This window comes from Carassius auratus, chromosome 30 (genome assembly GCF_003368295.1).
Source record: "Carassius auratus strain Wakin chromosome 30, ASM336829v1, whole genome shotgun sequence".
NCBI classification, from domain to species: Eukaryota; Metazoa; Chordata; class Actinopteri; order Cypriniformes; family Cyprinidae; genus Carassius; species Carassius auratus.
Window position 1 is genome coordinate 12,711,043 of NC_039272.1, and position 17,869 is coordinate 12,728,911.

General features: G+C 36.4%; 1 protein-coding gene across 2 annotated transcripts in view; it reads left to right on the forward strand.

The window, feature by feature from the left end:
• The first annotated feature begins 549 nt into the window (after positions 1-549).
• The window catches only part of LOC113049254 (calcium/calmodulin-dependent protein kinase kinase 1-like), a 35,077-nt gene continuing 17,757 nt past the window's right edge, over positions 550-17,869 (forward strand). For both annotated transcript variants that reach the window (XM_026211432.1, XM_026211433.1), the window contains exons 1-6: positions 550-944; positions 8,827-8,874; positions 9,093-9,146; positions 15,572-15,623; positions 15,749-15,882; positions 17,638-17,674. In XM_026211432.1, the coding sequence (XP_026067217.1) occupies positions 654-944; positions 8,827-8,874; positions 9,093-9,146; positions 15,572-15,623; positions 15,749-15,882; positions 17,638-17,674 (616 nt within the window). In that variant the 5' untranslated portion in view covers positions 550-653. The remainder of the gene's footprint in view (positions 945-8,826; positions 8,875-9,092; positions 9,147-15,571; positions 15,624-15,748; positions 15,883-17,637; positions 17,675-17,869) is intronic.

Sequence of the window (17,869 nt, forward strand, 5' to 3'; positions counted from 1 at the left end):
TAATTAAAATACATATTAATAATAAAATGAAAGTAAGGAACTTATACGAAAAGTTCCTTTGTCTCCAGTGTTGGAAGAATTTGGGTTGGGGGTTTTCGTTTCTTCTTTGAAGCTCGCATGGGCATCGTAAATAGTTTAAGTCCAGCCAGGCTGGCATTTAGTACCAACAGTCTGAATTTATAAAACAGAATTTAACCCATGAATCGCTGACCTGCATATCTGTTACAGTAGTGAGGGAAAAAGACATTTGCAGTTTACATCTTTATTGTCTGTTTGTTTTTAGCATTTTAAAAAAGTTAAATTGTTTAAGTATATTTATAATAAATGTAATAATGATTCATTAATTTAATTAAGTGTAATATCAATATAGCCTGTTTGAGAAGCAATGCTTTTGAAAGTCAGTCCACACAGCAGCCATCTTTGTTAACTTTCAGTACCTCTCTACTTAAATGAGGAAAGACCAAAATCTATGTAACGAAATTACATTTCAGTAACAAACTCTGTCTTTGTCTTTTTCTTTGTTTCTTCTCTTTTTCTGTCTGTATAGCCACAACATCCTGTAACTGCAAGCCGATATTGGAGGTGGAGCAATTAATGCGAAAACCCCACACCCCCCCTCCTCCCTGCCTCCAAGCTCCTCCTACTCCATCGTCATGGCGATGAGCAGTGATCCTGGTTACGTGGGGGAGGACCCTGACCCAGACTCCTCCCAGGTAGCGGAGTTGACTGACAAGATGTCTGTGGTGTCGCTAAGGTCTGATCCCTCTTCCAGTGTAGTGAAGAATGGGACAGGTGTTAAGAAGAGGCCACACCTGTCAGGCAGGAAGATGTCATTGCAGGAGAGAGGAACATACGTGTCTTCTGGGAGCGGGGCTGACCGCTATTCCCGAATAGCCAGACAACCAACCATTGAGTCCAAGCGAGTGTCCATCTCAGACTCGCAGGTGAGAAAAATTACAATATCTCCTGGAGTTGCAGTGGAAATATGATTCCACATTTGCTTGGATATATTATAATTTTTATAACTTTTATGACTGCTTACTATTGGTCGATAATAATTTTGACAGCTTGGTTTCAATAAAAGCTGGATTTGTACTAATGAAGAAATTTTTATAGTGCCGTGACCTCATGGTGCGTTCACACCAGATGCGAATAAAGTGTTAAGCATGAATGATTTACATGGTAAGTCAATGCAAAGACGTGAATAGACATCCTTCGACATGATTCGCGCGAATGAGGTGGCGCAAACAACGCGACTTGTGCATTAGACGCGGCGCAAATTGAGTGTTTTAGGCGTTTCGAAAAATCTGAACTTTGGTGAAATTTCACGCAACGTTAACCAATCAGGAGCTTGCTCTAGTGGTGATGTGATTACGATTTAGCAAGCGGAGGGAAAATCCAAAACAACAATGGAATAGCAATGCAATAGATTAATTGAATAAAGACCAAAGATAGCCTGTTAGATTTATCCAAAGCAAATTATATTTTATGTTTAACCACTAAAGAAACATCAGAGCTAGCGGCAAATGTCAGAAGGACTCGCCGAGTCGAGACTGCTCTCGATGGGTTCATAAGCACTGAGCTCCCGCTGATCGCATGGAGCTGATCAACTCTGAAATTGTTTAATATGAGCTGTCTTTATAAATAAACCACATATTTGAGTTTAAAACAATTATTCTCACCTGAAATACTTTAAAAACTCCATGACACGATAACAGTAATATTTTGAAAATTATCTGAATAAATGGTGGTTGAATAACATGGCTGCATGAACTCAACAGGCAGAAGCCCCTCCCATATGGAGCCAAAAGAGTCTCAATAAAGATAAATGCACACACTACATTCACATATGCACACACAGGATTCATACATGCACACACATGATTCATAAATACACACACAGGATACACAATGCGCACAAAATTTACAAATGCACACACAAAATTTAAAAAGCACCGAAGATTCACAAATGCATACAAAATTCAGAAATACACACACAATTCAGAAATGCAAACAACATATACAAATGCACTCAAGATTCACAAATGCACAGGACAAGATTCAGAAATGTATTTCTGATGCACACACACATATATCTTGATTTACAAACTGCTTGCGGTCTGTGAACTGCACTGCATTTTTTTTTTAACGGAATGATCAGCAATCAGATATCTCCCTTCTTTTAGCCAATCACAAGAACGCACTCCACGTGGGGATTGTTTATGCTTTTGGTATATGAAAAATCATTGTAGCAGTTGCCTTCCTAATAACAACAAAAAGGCAAATGCTATAACACTTTTTTGCATATACCATTAAACAAATACATTAAACTAATAAAAACTGTGAATGGGTGGTATACTGTGTTTTAATGCTTATCAGCTAAACAGAAAATCTTATAAAAAAAAATGTCAAATAACAACTGATATATCAGCCTCGTTAGTGTTTTGGATACATTTTCAGTATCATGTCTTTAATAGTTATTGACATCTGGTCTGATTCCGACTGATTTCCTTGTATGAAATCCTCTCTTATATAGCATGAAGAGCTTGTACTTTATGTGTGTGTGGGGGGGGGGGGGTGTATGTTTGAAGGAAAACTCATTTCCTGTGATTAGTGTCCAGGGCATGTGTTGACCCATACAGCTAAACTTTGATAAGGCTTCTATCATTCATACACATCCTCAGCACCCTCCCCCTCCTAACAACCTGCTCCTATTAAAGAATGTCTTTGTTCTGTCCTGTACAGATTATCTGTGTGTGCGCCCACATTTCTGCCTGCCTATATGTCTGTGTGTGTTAATGGGGCTCAAGCCTGTCTGAGGGCTGAGACACTGAAAGGCAGGGGTGCTCCTCATCTTCTCTCTGTAATGTGAGAGGCACTCTGCTCTGAGAGGAGCATCAGCCGGACTTGTTCTTCTCATCTGCTCTGACACTCATCCATTGGGAAACACTCTTAGAACTTAAGCTATTTACTGTCATTGATGTAGTTTGAATCTTTTTAAATGTACATTCGTACTGGAGTATTTCAATGATAGGCTTCTTTTTTACTAAAGGTCTGTCATTATTTACTCACCCTCATGTCATTTTCATTTTTCAGTCTCATCCAGTTGAGTTAGTACGTTATCAATTCATTTATATGCGTTTTTAAAAGCTTCATTTCAGTTGGACTAAATTAGTTATTTTTCTCTAAGTCATAAAACCACTTTAGACCCTATTTTTGTGAAGTTGGACTAACAGACTGATATTGTGGTTGTAGCGTATTTATAGACAGAAACTGATTGCAATTTGCCACAGCTCCGTTCTTTGCAACTGTGTGAAAAAGGGCAACTAGTGTATTATCAAAATTACATTTGGTGTTCCACAAAAGAAAGATGGTCATGTGGGTTTGGAATGACATGAGTGTAAGTAAATGATGACAGAATATTTGTTTCTGGTTGAACTAATCATGTAACTCCCTTAAAGGGTGAGTTCTCCCCCCAAAAATTAAATTCTGATTATTACACACCCTAATGTTGTTCAAAATAGAAAGACAGCAATGCACGTTCAAGGCCCAGAAAGGTAGTTAAGGACATCATTCAAATAATCCATGTTATATCAGTGGTTCAGTGCGTTGCTGTCTATGCAGGGTCAGAAAGCTCTTGGATTTCATCAAAAATATCTTAATTTGTGTTCCAAAGATGAACAAAAGCCTTACGGGTTTGGAACCAAATTAGGGTGAATCATTTTTGGGTGAAAGTCTTGTCTGGTTGAAGTTGGGTCTTCTTTTTTTTTATTTATTTTAAAGTGTAACTTACTCATAAATAATTATTTAACACAAATCTATTGACAGCTTTATTACTGTATAAATGAACATGTGTAGTAAAGACATAAATAAGAAGAAATCAAACATTCCTCAGTGTTTTCTAAGGATCTCATTGTTAATCTCTAATATCTCAGTACTATTTGTTTTAATGGCAGAAATAGCTGCAGTCTCTGAAATGATCGCTGATAGTTAGAGGAAGCCTCATAAAGCAGAGATGAGAGGAACATAGCCTATCTTTCTCACATTCTCACATGTCCTGGCATGATTTACTTTACTGCCTGTGAGATGGTTATCACTGGTGGAAAGGGTTGCGGAGAAGGGCTTTACATTGATTGATTGTTATTGTTCTGCAGGGAGAATTATACTTAATGGTTTTGTGTTTCATTAACTTATCAATGTATCATTTCAAAGCAGCATCTTGAGGGAATATAATTATATTCCATCTCATTTGCTAACTATGCTCATAACTGTAAAAAAAAAAAAAAAAAAAAAACTGTGTAGCAACATTTTCATAGAATAAGTGATAGAAGAATTGTACACTACTGTTCAAAATGTTCTCAGTACAATTCTTTTAGTGTTTTTAAGTCTCTTGTTTCTTAATAATTCATTTGATCAGGAGAGGGTTAAACATGAATGATGTGTAAATATAGGATTAATACTTTATAATGTAAGTATGAAATAATGTAATATTATGAAATTATAATAACAATTTTATTTAAAAATATTTTCTAATGTAATGTATTCCTGTGATGGCAAAGCTGAATTTTTAGGGATGGGGAATATGTGAAGATAATAATATTATTAGAAATGTGTAATATCTTTTAAATGGAGATGGGTCTTGGTGTATATTTATATTTTACTAATTACTAGGTGCACAATTTGCAATAATGCAGATCCATCAACATTAGAACCGGAGTAAGAACAAAGTGATGTGCTCTTATCCGGTATTACACAGTTACTAATAAATGAGATTTTATGTGGATTATAATTGAATTTTCGGATGTTGAGGTGAGCTGTTTGCTTTGTATCCAGAGCCTCTGTTTATTAGGTTTCTAATGGTCTCAAACTCTCATTCTCTCTTTCCTTCATTGTCTCTGACTCTTCTTCCCAGCAGCTCCAGTTGCATCTTTGAGACTCTACTGTTTCCTTTGACTTGTAGGACTAGAAAAAAAAAGTCTGGGGTCCTGTCTCTCTATCTGTCGTATTTCCCCTCAGCCAGCTGTCATACACACTCTTCTCTCTGTCTTGACACTCTTGCTGAAGTGTGAGCAGCAGTGTGAGGCTGTTTTGGTTAAGGTACATGGAGCAGTCAAAGTAATTGACTGTCAGATTTCACATCACTGGATATTTCTCTACCTCCCTCGCTTTTGCCTACACTCTCTCTTTGCTTTTGCGCATTCTCTGTTTCTTTTTCCCTTTTGCCCTTTTCCATTTTGTTCTCATGTACTTTTTCGTTCGGTCTCCTTTGGCCATAATAAACTCATGCCCTTTCCATAAAATACTCTGTGCCTGCTTCACCTCCTGCATAACCTACTCCACTTACACGCTGTGATCCCAGATGTTATCGTAGTCCAACATTTGAATGCACAATATGGTTGTATCTTACTTAAACCCAAGATTATCAAGTCTAATCCGGGTTTAAAAAGAAAAAAAAGGGCCAACCTGAAAGAGGACCAAAGTGAAAATTGAGCCTGTGTGCTAATCCTCCACCGTCATGCTTAAACGTTTTATTTCCCTCAGTAAAAATTCAGCTCACTCTCTGTCGAACTTCCTCTCTTTTATGTTCTCCCTGTCTTTTCCTCTTTTATTCATCTTCTCTTTTTCCATTCCTTCCGTTCTCTTTGCCCTACGAGGCATCTCTGCTTTCACAGTAAGTAGATGTGGCGTTTATTTGTCGTGACGGGGCACAGATGTGTTCTGACTCTGCAAGTCCTTCATATGTAGAGCGACATGTGCCCTGTAGTTTATAACTGTGAAATCTCATTGAACCATTACCTGATGCTACAAGCCACACTATAGCATTAGCAGCCTAGAAAACCTGCAGGAAAATTTCATTTTAAAGCGCATCTGTTTTGAAGTTGCAGCTGATTTTTTTTTTCCTCAGAGCCCACAGGTTATCATCACAACATAGATAAGATACTAATCATCATGCATGATAAAACATTTCTCTAGACTTTTTAATGGAGTAATTTGTGGATATTTCTGCTCTCTTCTTCATTGAATCAATATAAAATTAAATATGGTTCAAAATGATTTATAGAGCCTGTGAGACAAACAATTTTGAAACATTTATGGATGGGAAAGTGTAGACTATTATGAAATATTTATGTAATATGCTGTATTGTGGGCTGTATTGGTCTTTAAGCCATGACAATATAAATAACTGATGAATGATTTGATTTAATAATATGAATGTGAATAATAATATACATTTTCATTAGGGATGTACAGTATTGGTTCCAAATTGGTTATCGGTCAATTTAAAATGTAAATAAAAAAGAAAGTTAATTGACACTATCAGGTGATATTATATAGTTGGACAAGTTGTACAATTCCCTCTATTTCTATTTTTTTCTTATCTGTACCGTTATCTAGCACTCATTTAACAACACTGTTAAATGGTAAAACACTTATTTTTTTTTTTTTTAAATAATGATGTTTAATACTGCAGTGTCTTGATGCCTAAATTCACCTTTAGCATTGTTTTAATGATTGATTTTAGTAGAAAAAAAATGTATTGGTTAATTTTAGTGCCATTTACAATTCATTTCCCAAGACATGATCATATTTGGTGGTTTGTTGGTTTAAAGGGTTAATTCACTCAAAAATGAGAATGAGTTACTCACCCTCAAGGAATCCTAGGTGTTTATGACTTACTTCTTTCAGATAAATCCAGTCTGAGTTATATAAAAAATCTTTCTGGCTATTCCAAGCGTTTCCATTGCAGTGGGCAGGTGTTTCTGTTGAACAGTCCGCAAGTCATCAAATAAAGCGTGCACATCCATAGTAAACTGTGCCTCACATGGCTTTGGGGGGAGAATAAAGGCCTCCTGTAGTGAATCCAACCATTCTTGTAAGTAAAACGCGGAAGCTGATCCGGCGCGCGCCTCTGAGATATGCTAGTCTCGCGAGTTTGTTAACAGGAGCAAGGAAGCAAAGTTTCCTTACTTAAGCAAAGGAAAACCAGTCTCCTCATGGCTTATATTTGAATCCTCCTACATTTTTCTTTACAAATCCTCGGTTTGTCCTTCTAATTCATGACCAGCGTTTTGTTTTGTTCTCTCTCTGCGTTTGTCTCTAATCAGGCAACGCAGACTTTCCTACGTCAACTGCCTGAATGACTTCCACGTACCACAGTTAGATGAAGTGAGAGAGAAGTGTTTATTAGATTTTAAATATGGATATTTTTATGAATTTACTACATGAGGCCTTTATTCACTCCCTTGAGCCGTGTGTGGTACGTTTTATTATGAATATGCGCGCTTTATTTGACGACTTGTGGACTGTTCAACTGCAACACCTGCTGACTGCAATGATAACGTTTGGAATAGCCAAGCATATAACTATAACATATGACTGGATTCGTCTGAAAAAAGAAAGTCACATACACTTAGGATGCCTCGAGAGAGAGTAAAACATTTCATTTTTGGGTGAACTAACCCTTTAAGCCATAACTGTAATATCACTGAATCCCTGCTATTTACTTCTGAACAAATTTAAGGTCTTGTTGTTGGTAAATTTTGATCATTTGTGCACGAGTGTGTGTGTGTGTTTGTGTATGCATGTGCATATGTGTGCGCGTGTGCGCGAGTGTGTGTGCGTGCATGTGTGTGTGTGTGGGTGTGTGTGTGTGTGCGTGTGGGTGCGCGTAGGTATACTGCAATACAGTGCTCAGTGAGCATGTGCCAGTAATAGACTAGACTCTACTCTTCTCATTTCATTATCTGTAAATGAACTTTACAAATAATTATTTTTAATGGTTCTTTAATCTTTAAATCTTTTGTTATTTACCTCAGTTTTAGAGCCACATTTCTCGGTACAGTACAACAAAACCAAACGAAATGTAATCAAACTAAATGTATTGCTTTTAAAGTAAACATAAAGGTCTTGTTTTGTATTCTTTATAATGCTACAACATTTGCAGTGCATTCCAGCTAGTAGAATGCAAGGATTGTCAAATTCCTTTTATTAGGGCAGAATTGTTTGCAGTAGTAATGTTCCCTGCTGTGGAGAGAAGTTTGTAGTTGACAATACACCGAGGTTGCTGATTCAGCTTTGCCAACTTGGCTGCATGTGAGTCTTTTCACACTTCCCAGCTGATACAAAGACATCAACCCTCCTGTTTTGTAAGATGCATTTCTTCTTTAATGATATGGTGTTGTTCAGATCATGCGTTTGGAAAGGTTCAGTCATAATTTCATAAATGGTGGACATCATTTTGTTACTTCAGAGTTTGATTACTCTAAAGGCATCTCAACCTATCAGATGGATGTAAGCAAATGACATAGCTGTGGATAAATCTTCAGACTTTTGGAAAAAAACAGTATTGAATTTGCAGCAGTTGAGACAGACTTGGCCCAATCTCATGGGCACAATGACATGACAGCTTGTTAAAAACCAAAGTCAGTGATTTCCTCCATTTGTTCCTCGATTCAGAATACAAAAATGAAAGGTGTGATATTAATGCTGAAAGAAAATTATAATTTTTTTCATGTTTAATTAATTAAAGTATGTAAAATGGCCTTAATGTCAATTATTAAAAGCTGAATAAAAGTTCTTCAATAAAAAACAATGTTTAAATGGCTTTTATTGAACAAGGATGCTGAAGTATTTTTAAATCTTTTCTTTTGCACTTTCTATATGGAATAGGTTATTAAACAAATGATTTGTTGTTTCCACCTGTAACTAACTTACGCGTTCCCTCTGGTGTGAAATATATTAATATAGTGTCACGACTCCTTTGTGTGTGTAGCTGGGATTGACTCCATACTCTCTCTCTCTGTCTCTGCTTTTTCACAATCTCAGGATTGCATCCAGCTTAACCAGTACAAGTTAAAGAGTGAGATTGGGAAGGTAAGCTCACCTACATCAAACTCCCACTGAGCTATTCTGATAGTCGGCATGCATATTAACATCAGAAAAATCTCATGGCCATCTTGTTTCATAGCAGTAATTGAAGCATTCAGACACTGACCCTTACTGACCCACAGCACATAGTCTCATAGTCGGACTCATCTGACTCACCTGTTTTGTTTATCTTCTTTCCTCTATCCATTTCTTCTATCTTAAAGGGCTCATATGGTGTTGTCAAGCTGGCGTACAACGAGGATGATGACAAATATTATGTAAGTATATTTTAAAATAGCTTGTCCTTCTTGCAGCATGACGTGCAGAAATTACACAGTTCAGCTTTAGACACAGTCAGGACGTGCATATTGTGAATAAGTTAAAAAATGTTAAGCAAATGGAAAAAACTATATACTGGGGGAAAGAGACTGGAAAGAGAAAATCAGCATGACAGAGAGGATGATGGAAGAGAGGCAGGATAGATTGAATGGTTATGAAAATGAGAGCAGAAGGGGGAGGGTTGTGATATAACAGAAATGACAGCAATGCCCAGCAGTCCTTAATTTGGAGATGTTTATATCAGCTCCCAAACACCATCACTGTTGATCACATATGCACACAACAGAACAAACATACATACAAATTGATAGACACGCAGGACGTCATTTTAGTGTCCTTATTCTCATCAGTGCCTGGACTGCAAAGAACACAAGCATAAAATGTTCTATTCAAATTATGTTCATCAAAAATAAGCATGAAAATAAACAATAATAACAGAAATAAAATATAAATACTGTATATGTAATTGACATTTACTTCTATCTAAAAATGACTGGCCATTCATATGTATCTTGTCTTAAAAAAAGTAATATTTTGTCCTGTGGTAGGACTTATTATATGGAAATCTATTTTTAAATGGACCGTTTTATGGACACACTTTCCAATTTTGCTAATCAGGTCCCGAAAGGAAGGAAATAAGATATGTTTCAAGCTTTTCAAGAAGAGGTACATGACAGAAAGTAAGATTTTCAGCATTAATGAGCATAAAATAAGTTAAAGCTGTGCTTATGTGTGTGGATGGAGGCAGCATATGGCATAAAACTATTTAACTCATCATTTTCAATTTGTCTCATGGTTATGCATGCAGTTTTTATGAGCTCATATTAAAGGAATAGTTCACCCCAAAAAATTTAATCTGCTAAAAATGTATTGACCCTCAGGCCTTCCTAAGTGTGTTTGTTACTTCATCAGAACAGATTTGGAGAAATTTAGCCAGAAATCACTTGCGCACCAATGGATCCTCTACAGTGAATGGGTGCCATCATGAGTCCAAACAGCTTAAAAAAGCATCACAGTAATCCACGAGACTTCAGTCCATCAATCATGTCTTGTGAAGTGAAAAGCTGTGTTTGTAAGAAACAAAGCCATAACTAAAGCCAGAGTTGGAAAGTAACGAATTACATTTACTCGTGTTACTGTAATGGAGTAGCTTTTTTGTGTACTAATACTTTTTAAAGTAATTTTTTTAATCTGTAATTTTACTTTTACTTAAGTATATTTTGTTTGAAGTATTGTACTTCGCTACATTTTAAAACACATTAATTACTGAGTAAAAAAAAAATAAAAATAAAAAATCACTCCCTGGAAACTACCGCAGTAAATAATGGGCAGGAGGGCAAACTGGCGCTAAAATCGCAAGAAAGATGCAGACGGACAATACAGGCGCGTTATTAGTGGTGCAGACACCGCTGGAAACGAAACCCCGTGATATTCTGAAGTCTAACTCGAAGGAAATGAAGTGAACCCCTGGCCATATGTATGCTCTATTACTCAGTGTAAGCTGTACTTGCCTAGGAAGACGAAACTAGCAGGTTAAAAAATCTCGACAAGACATCAACCCTTTGCAAGAATGTAGAGGTAAGCTAAATAATTGCATCATTGCATTGGTGTTTAAAATGAAGCTTTGACATTTTAGCAATAGGTTTTGCACAAATTAGCCAAAAAGACAGTGGTGAGGAGTGTGCTATATCGTCTGCGATAATATCATAATTTTTGTTTTAATGATGTGCGCGCACATTTATAGTGCGTTCTTTCACTGTGTGATTCAGTCTAAAATGCATTTGAAGATATGGGGGCAGAAAATTCACATATTTATATAATTTCATATATTAAATCAGACTCACACAAAGAATGCCGTCTTTTCCTCCAAAAATCATTATGAATATATACTTACACATATATAACAAGTTAATTAAGAGACTTGCGTTTTAGACACCATATTGCCTTTTCTAGCTCTATTTCTACAACAGAAAATGATTCCAAACACAGCCACCAAAGCACAGTTTTGCGTCTCTGAGCAACGTGACAGTGTTTCGTTCCTGAATGAATCAACCGTTTAAATGATTCGGTTCAATCGCAATGATTCACTTATTAACAGTGACTTGCTGACACATACTGGCCATTTTAATTTCACATTTAAAGTATCTTTTGATTTTGTTTAAATAATTAATTTCTTATCATTTCAAATGAGTATTCAACATTTTATGTCTTGTATATCAAAACATTATTCATGCATTTGTAACTGCAGGTTAAATGCATTCTTGTCCTGCACTAAACAGTGTAATACATCTAAGTGCCACTTCCAATGAATCTTCTGCATTTCCTCTGCATCAAAAGATGAGTTTGTTGAAACTGATTTGCCTGGTAACAGCCCAAATGTTTTATTATTCTAAATAACTGATTCCTTTAAATAAAAACAACTAGTTTGAGATTAATAGGCCTATCCCAGGGGTGTCAAACTCAGTTCCTGGAGGGCCGTAGCCCTGCAGAGTTCAGTTCTAACCCTGCTCCAGCACACATATCATGTAGTTTTCAAATAAACCTACATGATTAGATTAGCTGGACCAGGTGTGTTTAATTAGGGTTATATCTAAACTGTGCAGGACTGTGGCCCTCCAGGAACTGGGTTTGACACCCTTGGCCTGTCCCATTTTTGACTCCCTCCCACTGTTAAAATGTAACAAAGTAATTTATACTCGGAGTAAATTTTAAATGAGCTACTTTTTACTTTTACTTGAGTAGATTTTTAGGCTGGTACTTTTACTTGTACTTAAGTAAAATTTCATTAATGTAATGGTACTTTTACTTGAGTAGAATATTTTTGTACTCTTTCCACCTCTGACTAAAGCATTCAACTTTAAACAATTGCTTCTGGCAAAAAAAAAAAAGTCCATAGTCCATAATAACACAGGAAAAATGTTTGCTTAATGTGTGCTTACAAGCTCACAGCTTTCACTTTACTAAATTAATTCATGGACAGGAGTCCTTCTGATTAGTTGTGGATTATTGTGATGTTTTTATCAGCTGTTTGTCTCATTCTGACGGCACCCATTCACTGCAGAGGATCCACTGGTGAGCAAGTGATGTAATGCTAAATTTCTTCAAATTTGGGTGGACACATCCGTTAATGATTAGACTATATATAATGTATGTAAAGGATGTAAATATGCTCAAAATGTTTAGATGAGAAAGAAGGAAGACAGTGTTAATGTCTTAGTGTTGTTGTGCTAGACAGGTTGCCATATGGACAGACGCTTGTGCACACCTCGTCTTTATGGTGTACAAGTAGTGCTAAAGAAAATCACATCTATTGAGAGCCTATTCACTGGATGAAAACACTTTGTTAATGAGAGAGGTCAGAAGAGATTGGTCAGACTCCTTCCTGCTGAGAAAAAAGGCCACAAACACTCAAACTAGCACTTCTCCCAACAGGAGAAGGGCACAGCTGAAATCACAACCTGGAAGGGAATGGGCTTTCAACAGCAGAAGGCTGTTGCCCGATCCTCTTCTGATGACTCTATAAATGAGCTATGAACTGGATGGCTCAACAGTGGGGGGAAAAGCAACAATTCTTATACATACTAGGATCAAAATTCAACATGACATCATGTATCAGTGTATAAATGGCATATTATTTGGTATGAAGTGTATCTAATAATGCTGTTTTCCTCCCTTGTTTTTAGTTCATCTTTTTGCAGGCCTCATGATCGCATTTGAATATTTTCGTCTCCTCCTCATAATCATCTGTCATAATAGACAATGTGTCTGAAAGCAAAATAAAGCTCCCAGTTTCCAGCTGAATTCATTAATTCATGCTGTGTGGATATATAACAGCAAGGATGAATAGAGGACAGAGATCAAATCCCTTCATAAAGGCAGAGTAGAGTGAAGCTGCCCCCGTCTCTGGCCTTTACACTCCACTGGCCTCACAAAGCAGGGTTTTACCGTTCGAACAATTACCACACATTCTCTTTTTCTTTACAGGTAGAATTAATCCTGATATTATATATTGTTTTCTTCATTTTTCTTGCATTTGATTTCTCCCATTTGCAACATCTAAACATGGTAAATGCAACCACTTGGAGAAATCGGACGTCAGTTTCTTATTCTCTATTTTAGTAACATATTTTATCTGTCGTCTCGTCTCGAGAGTTTAGCTCCACGTAGCATATCATCAAAATATAATAATGATTTTTGTCCGGGAGCTTTTATAAAAATAGAGATATTAACATTCATTCTAAATGTGGTGTAAGGCGACTGTGGCTACAAATAAACAGAAAGACTCGACTGAATAAGCAGGCTATTTTCATAAGCGTTAAAAATAAATAAATAAAATAGAAATACATTTATTTCTGTGTGATTAATTTTGAATCCTGATAAATTAATTCATTATGATCAATGTATCACTTATTCTATAGTAAAACATCGATGCTTCTGAATTTGAATATTTAACAAAGCATGCAAACAAACAGCCACTTTTATCATGTTCGTTTCGTGATTGCGCTAGTTCCAGTGACTTATTTCTTAGTTTTCTGATAACTTCTCTTTGTTGGTGAAATGATGAGGTTGCGTGACGTTGTTCCTGAGAGGCGTGTAAAGGGCGTGCTTTAGTGAAGCGCAGTGGTGCTTTAGGACCGACTGTGGAAACGCTGCTCTATTCTGGCTTCGGTGCTACTGGCCCGAGGGTATTAGCCCCACCTGGCCCGTTTTAAGCCCTGGCTCGCACTGGCCCAACAGTGGAAATGCGGCTATTGTAAAGTTGATAAAAGTTGGGGTCACCAAGATTTTTTAAAAGAAATTAATACATTTTTTCAGCAAGCATGTTTTAAATTGATCAATGTTACAATGTAACTTTTTATACAATGAATAACAGTTTTTGACATAAAACTATAAATAAAATATGAGTAGGCATAAATACTTGACATAAAAATAGATCAATTATTTTTAATAGTACCGTATGTTTGATCAAATAAGTGCAGCCTTGGCAAACACTTAAAAAAAAATAATTGTGACGAGGAGAAACGCTATCTACTGTATATTGTTATTACATTGCAAAAGAGAGGCGTTTACCTTGTTGACCCCACTGTATTTCTCATAGTTTTTAGTAAATATAGATCCATCACCTCCTACAACAAACTGTATTTATGTATTGCTTACTTGCTGATTCATCTCATTGTTTCCCAGTCATTTGCATTCTGATGCTTCAGTTCTTTCCGTCCCTCCTGCATTCTAAATAGCAATTTTCTTTCATCGTGCTCACCTCTGACATGTTCATAAAATATTCATGGTTTCCTCTTCACTCTTTGACGAACTGAGTTATTTAAACTCATCAGCACAACAGACGTAACCTCCTCCAGCTGTCCTTGAGAGCCAGGAGAAAAGCACTCTTTCTTATTGCTAACTATTATGGATTTATGTCTGAAGTTGTGTACTTTCATTTTTAAGTTGAAGGGCCAATTTTATTGGACCTGTGTGTGTTTGAAACTTATTATTCGGAGATATTGGATTTTATAGCATGAAAAATGAAGGGGTAAAGAACACGGGATTTCAACCTGCGCTTCAGCTCGACTTTGAATCCTCTCCATGACGGTATGTGGAATTGTATCATGGAAAACTCAAGAAAGAATTTTGAATTTGGCCAGATCTCACTCATTATGAGGCCGCAGGTGTTAGAAATTGGCAGCCTGTTGTATTGCCATTTTCTGACTGTAATGAGCAGAGTGGAAGAGATTCAGAGAGAGCACTTCCCCGCGTTACATAAGTCTCCACATTTTCTGTTTGTGCACTATATACGTCTCTGTGCCTTTTATCCCAACAGAAAAGACACAGGTGCACAATTCTTCTATAATAGATGTCTTCCATTGTAAAAAGATACAGATGACTCGATATGTTTACCAGGAAGTGTAGATTTTAAAAGCCCGGTTCTGTGTGCCAAAAGCAATTGTTTTGATTAACATTTGAATTGCTTACAAAGACATCTGATCCAAGCATCAGCGGTTGAATGTGCACAACCCATTTGTTTCTTTTCTTTAAACAAAAAAAAAACAAAAAAAACAAGTTGATTAACAAATCACGAGCACTTTGGTCTGCTTGCTTCTTATAGTCTGTCACTCACTGCTTGTTACCAAATTTCTGCAATCACCTACATGATTGTCCCATCAAGGCCAGAAGCAAATGAGATGGCTGCAGTTGATTGAACTCTTTGAAAGCTTTGTTTGATTAGTATGTGAATGTGAAAGTCAGTTGATTGTTTCATCTTTATAGATAAAAAATATGTGTTTGAGCATCTACCTTGGTTCAGACCCGTAGTCTTGGCAAGGTTGTCTGTTTTGCTCTTTTCATCTGTGTCTTATTTGTTTTGCAGGCAATGAAAGTAGTATCTAAGAAGAAGCTGATGAAACAGTATGGTTTTCCCCGTATGTATGGCATTTAAATTACGTTTTAATTCGAAACCAGATGCACAGAATGCAGATGTTATGCACAGCATAAATTCAGGATCTAAATGAAGCAGCAAACTTAGTTGCATTCTTTCTCTTTGCAGGCCGCCCTCCTCCCCGAGGTCCTAAAGCAGCCCAGGGGGTGCAGCCCAAGGTGCTTGGTCCTCTGGAGAGAGTTTACCAGGAGATAGCCATCCTGAAAAAACTGGACCACCTCAACATAGTTAAATTGGTTGAGGTAAGGACTAAATTAATTAATTAATAATAATAATAAAAAAAAAAAAAAAATATATATATATATATATATATATATATATATATATATATATATATATATATATATATATATATTAAGGGTGTAACGGTTCACAAAATTCACGGTTCGGTTCGATACGATTCACTGGTGTCACGGTACGGTTCGGTACGTTTTAGATACAGCAAAAAGAAAAAATTGGCAGATAAATTTCCTTGATTTTTAAAAAATGTTTTTATTTATTAAAACTAACAAAGTATGTTTTTGTTTTTTTTACATTGAACAATGATGGAGCTATTCATTACCCATCTTCTATGGTGTTTTCTTAGCAGCATACTGTATAAAACAAAAACAGCTCCTTATAAAAAAAAAAAATGTTATATTGTTGTAGTTGTTATGAACAAATACTTTTTATTTCCGTCTGAAGAAACCTTTCAAACAATCAAACTTCCTTCCATCCTTTACAACAAAGAAACGAAGAATCCTTTTCAATTGTTTGATTTTCTTTCTTCCTTTATACTGAATAAACGTTCTTCTCAATGACTGAATGAACAAACAAACTTGCCTTCTGAATATTCTTCAAAACGAAAACACAATTGAACCTTCTTCCTTCTAAATGTCTTGTTATTAGATTAATGAACAACCACTTGAAAGAAATTTAGTCTACACCATATTTCTGCTTAATTTTTTTTGTCTGGGTCTCAGGAAAAGCCAGGTGTAAAAAAGTAAAATAAATGAAGAAAAAAATACATAATAAAATAATGAAAACACAGAGAGATGATATTTGGAAGGAAGTGAACTCAAGTACCCTAACAGCTCAATAACCGAGCTATATTTCAGACTAGTCATGTATCATTATGTAATTTGTGCCAAAGAGGGGACAAAATAATAGCAACGCCGAAAATCAGCTAGGAGTAAATCTGTTGAAAAGATGCACCCTTAATGCTCCTGAGAATGGGATGTGGAGAGAAGTGCGATCGATCACAGGATAAAGAAAAGGAAGCCAGAATGGAGGGATGCTGGCTGAAGAAGAGAAGCGCCTTTCCTTCTCTCCCCCTGTGGTTCCGTCTGAGTGCTCTTCAATCACAGCAGCACCCACGTACATCAGCAGAATTAGAAAAGAGGGGTGAGAGAGTGCGTGCGAGATAGAAATTGAATCCGAGCATGAAAAATATTTAAAGGAAACTTAGAAAGTGAGGCAGAGGAACCACCTACACTCCAATCACCTGGGCTCTCCTTCTGTCAGTCCAAGTATAGTCTTAAGTTAGGAGTGTGAGGCCATTAGGAGCAATACAGAACTGGTGTTCTGCTGGCAGTAAAGGATGAAGCACCTGATTCTTATTGAATCTCATCAGCGGTGCTGCGCCAGTAGCTTGGCTTTGTTTTGTTTTGTTTGTGTGTTAAATTAAGTGTTGCTTTTCCATCTAGCTTGTCCAGAAACAAGCATCTTTTTTCCAACAAGCAGTGGTGTAGAGTGACATAAGTTTCAGCATTTGTATTTTTTTACCTTCATATTTACACGCACAGCTTTCTAGGAAATAATCAGTCATGGTCTTTTAAAATATTGTCTCTCAGAAAATGAAATGAAATGAAGAAAATCAAATTAAAAACGGATAAACTAAAGTCAGATTTGCTCTGGACCTGTATGGGTGTTACATATTTTCCTAGACACAGAAACCTAGACAGTGTGTCATACAGTGCCTGTAGCAGGTGGTGTTTTTAATAAAGTTTCTATTCCAGGTGTTGGATGATCCAGCGGAGGACAGCCTTCACATGGGTATGCTCTTTTTTTAATATATATTTGGTTGTAAAATGGTAAAATGTGTAATAGACTCAGCAAATGATATATATATATATATATATATATATATATATATAGACACACACACACACACATATACACAGTATATTTGTGTTTATGTATGAATGTAAAAAATCAAGAATGCATTAAAACTTAACAAAAGTGACAGTT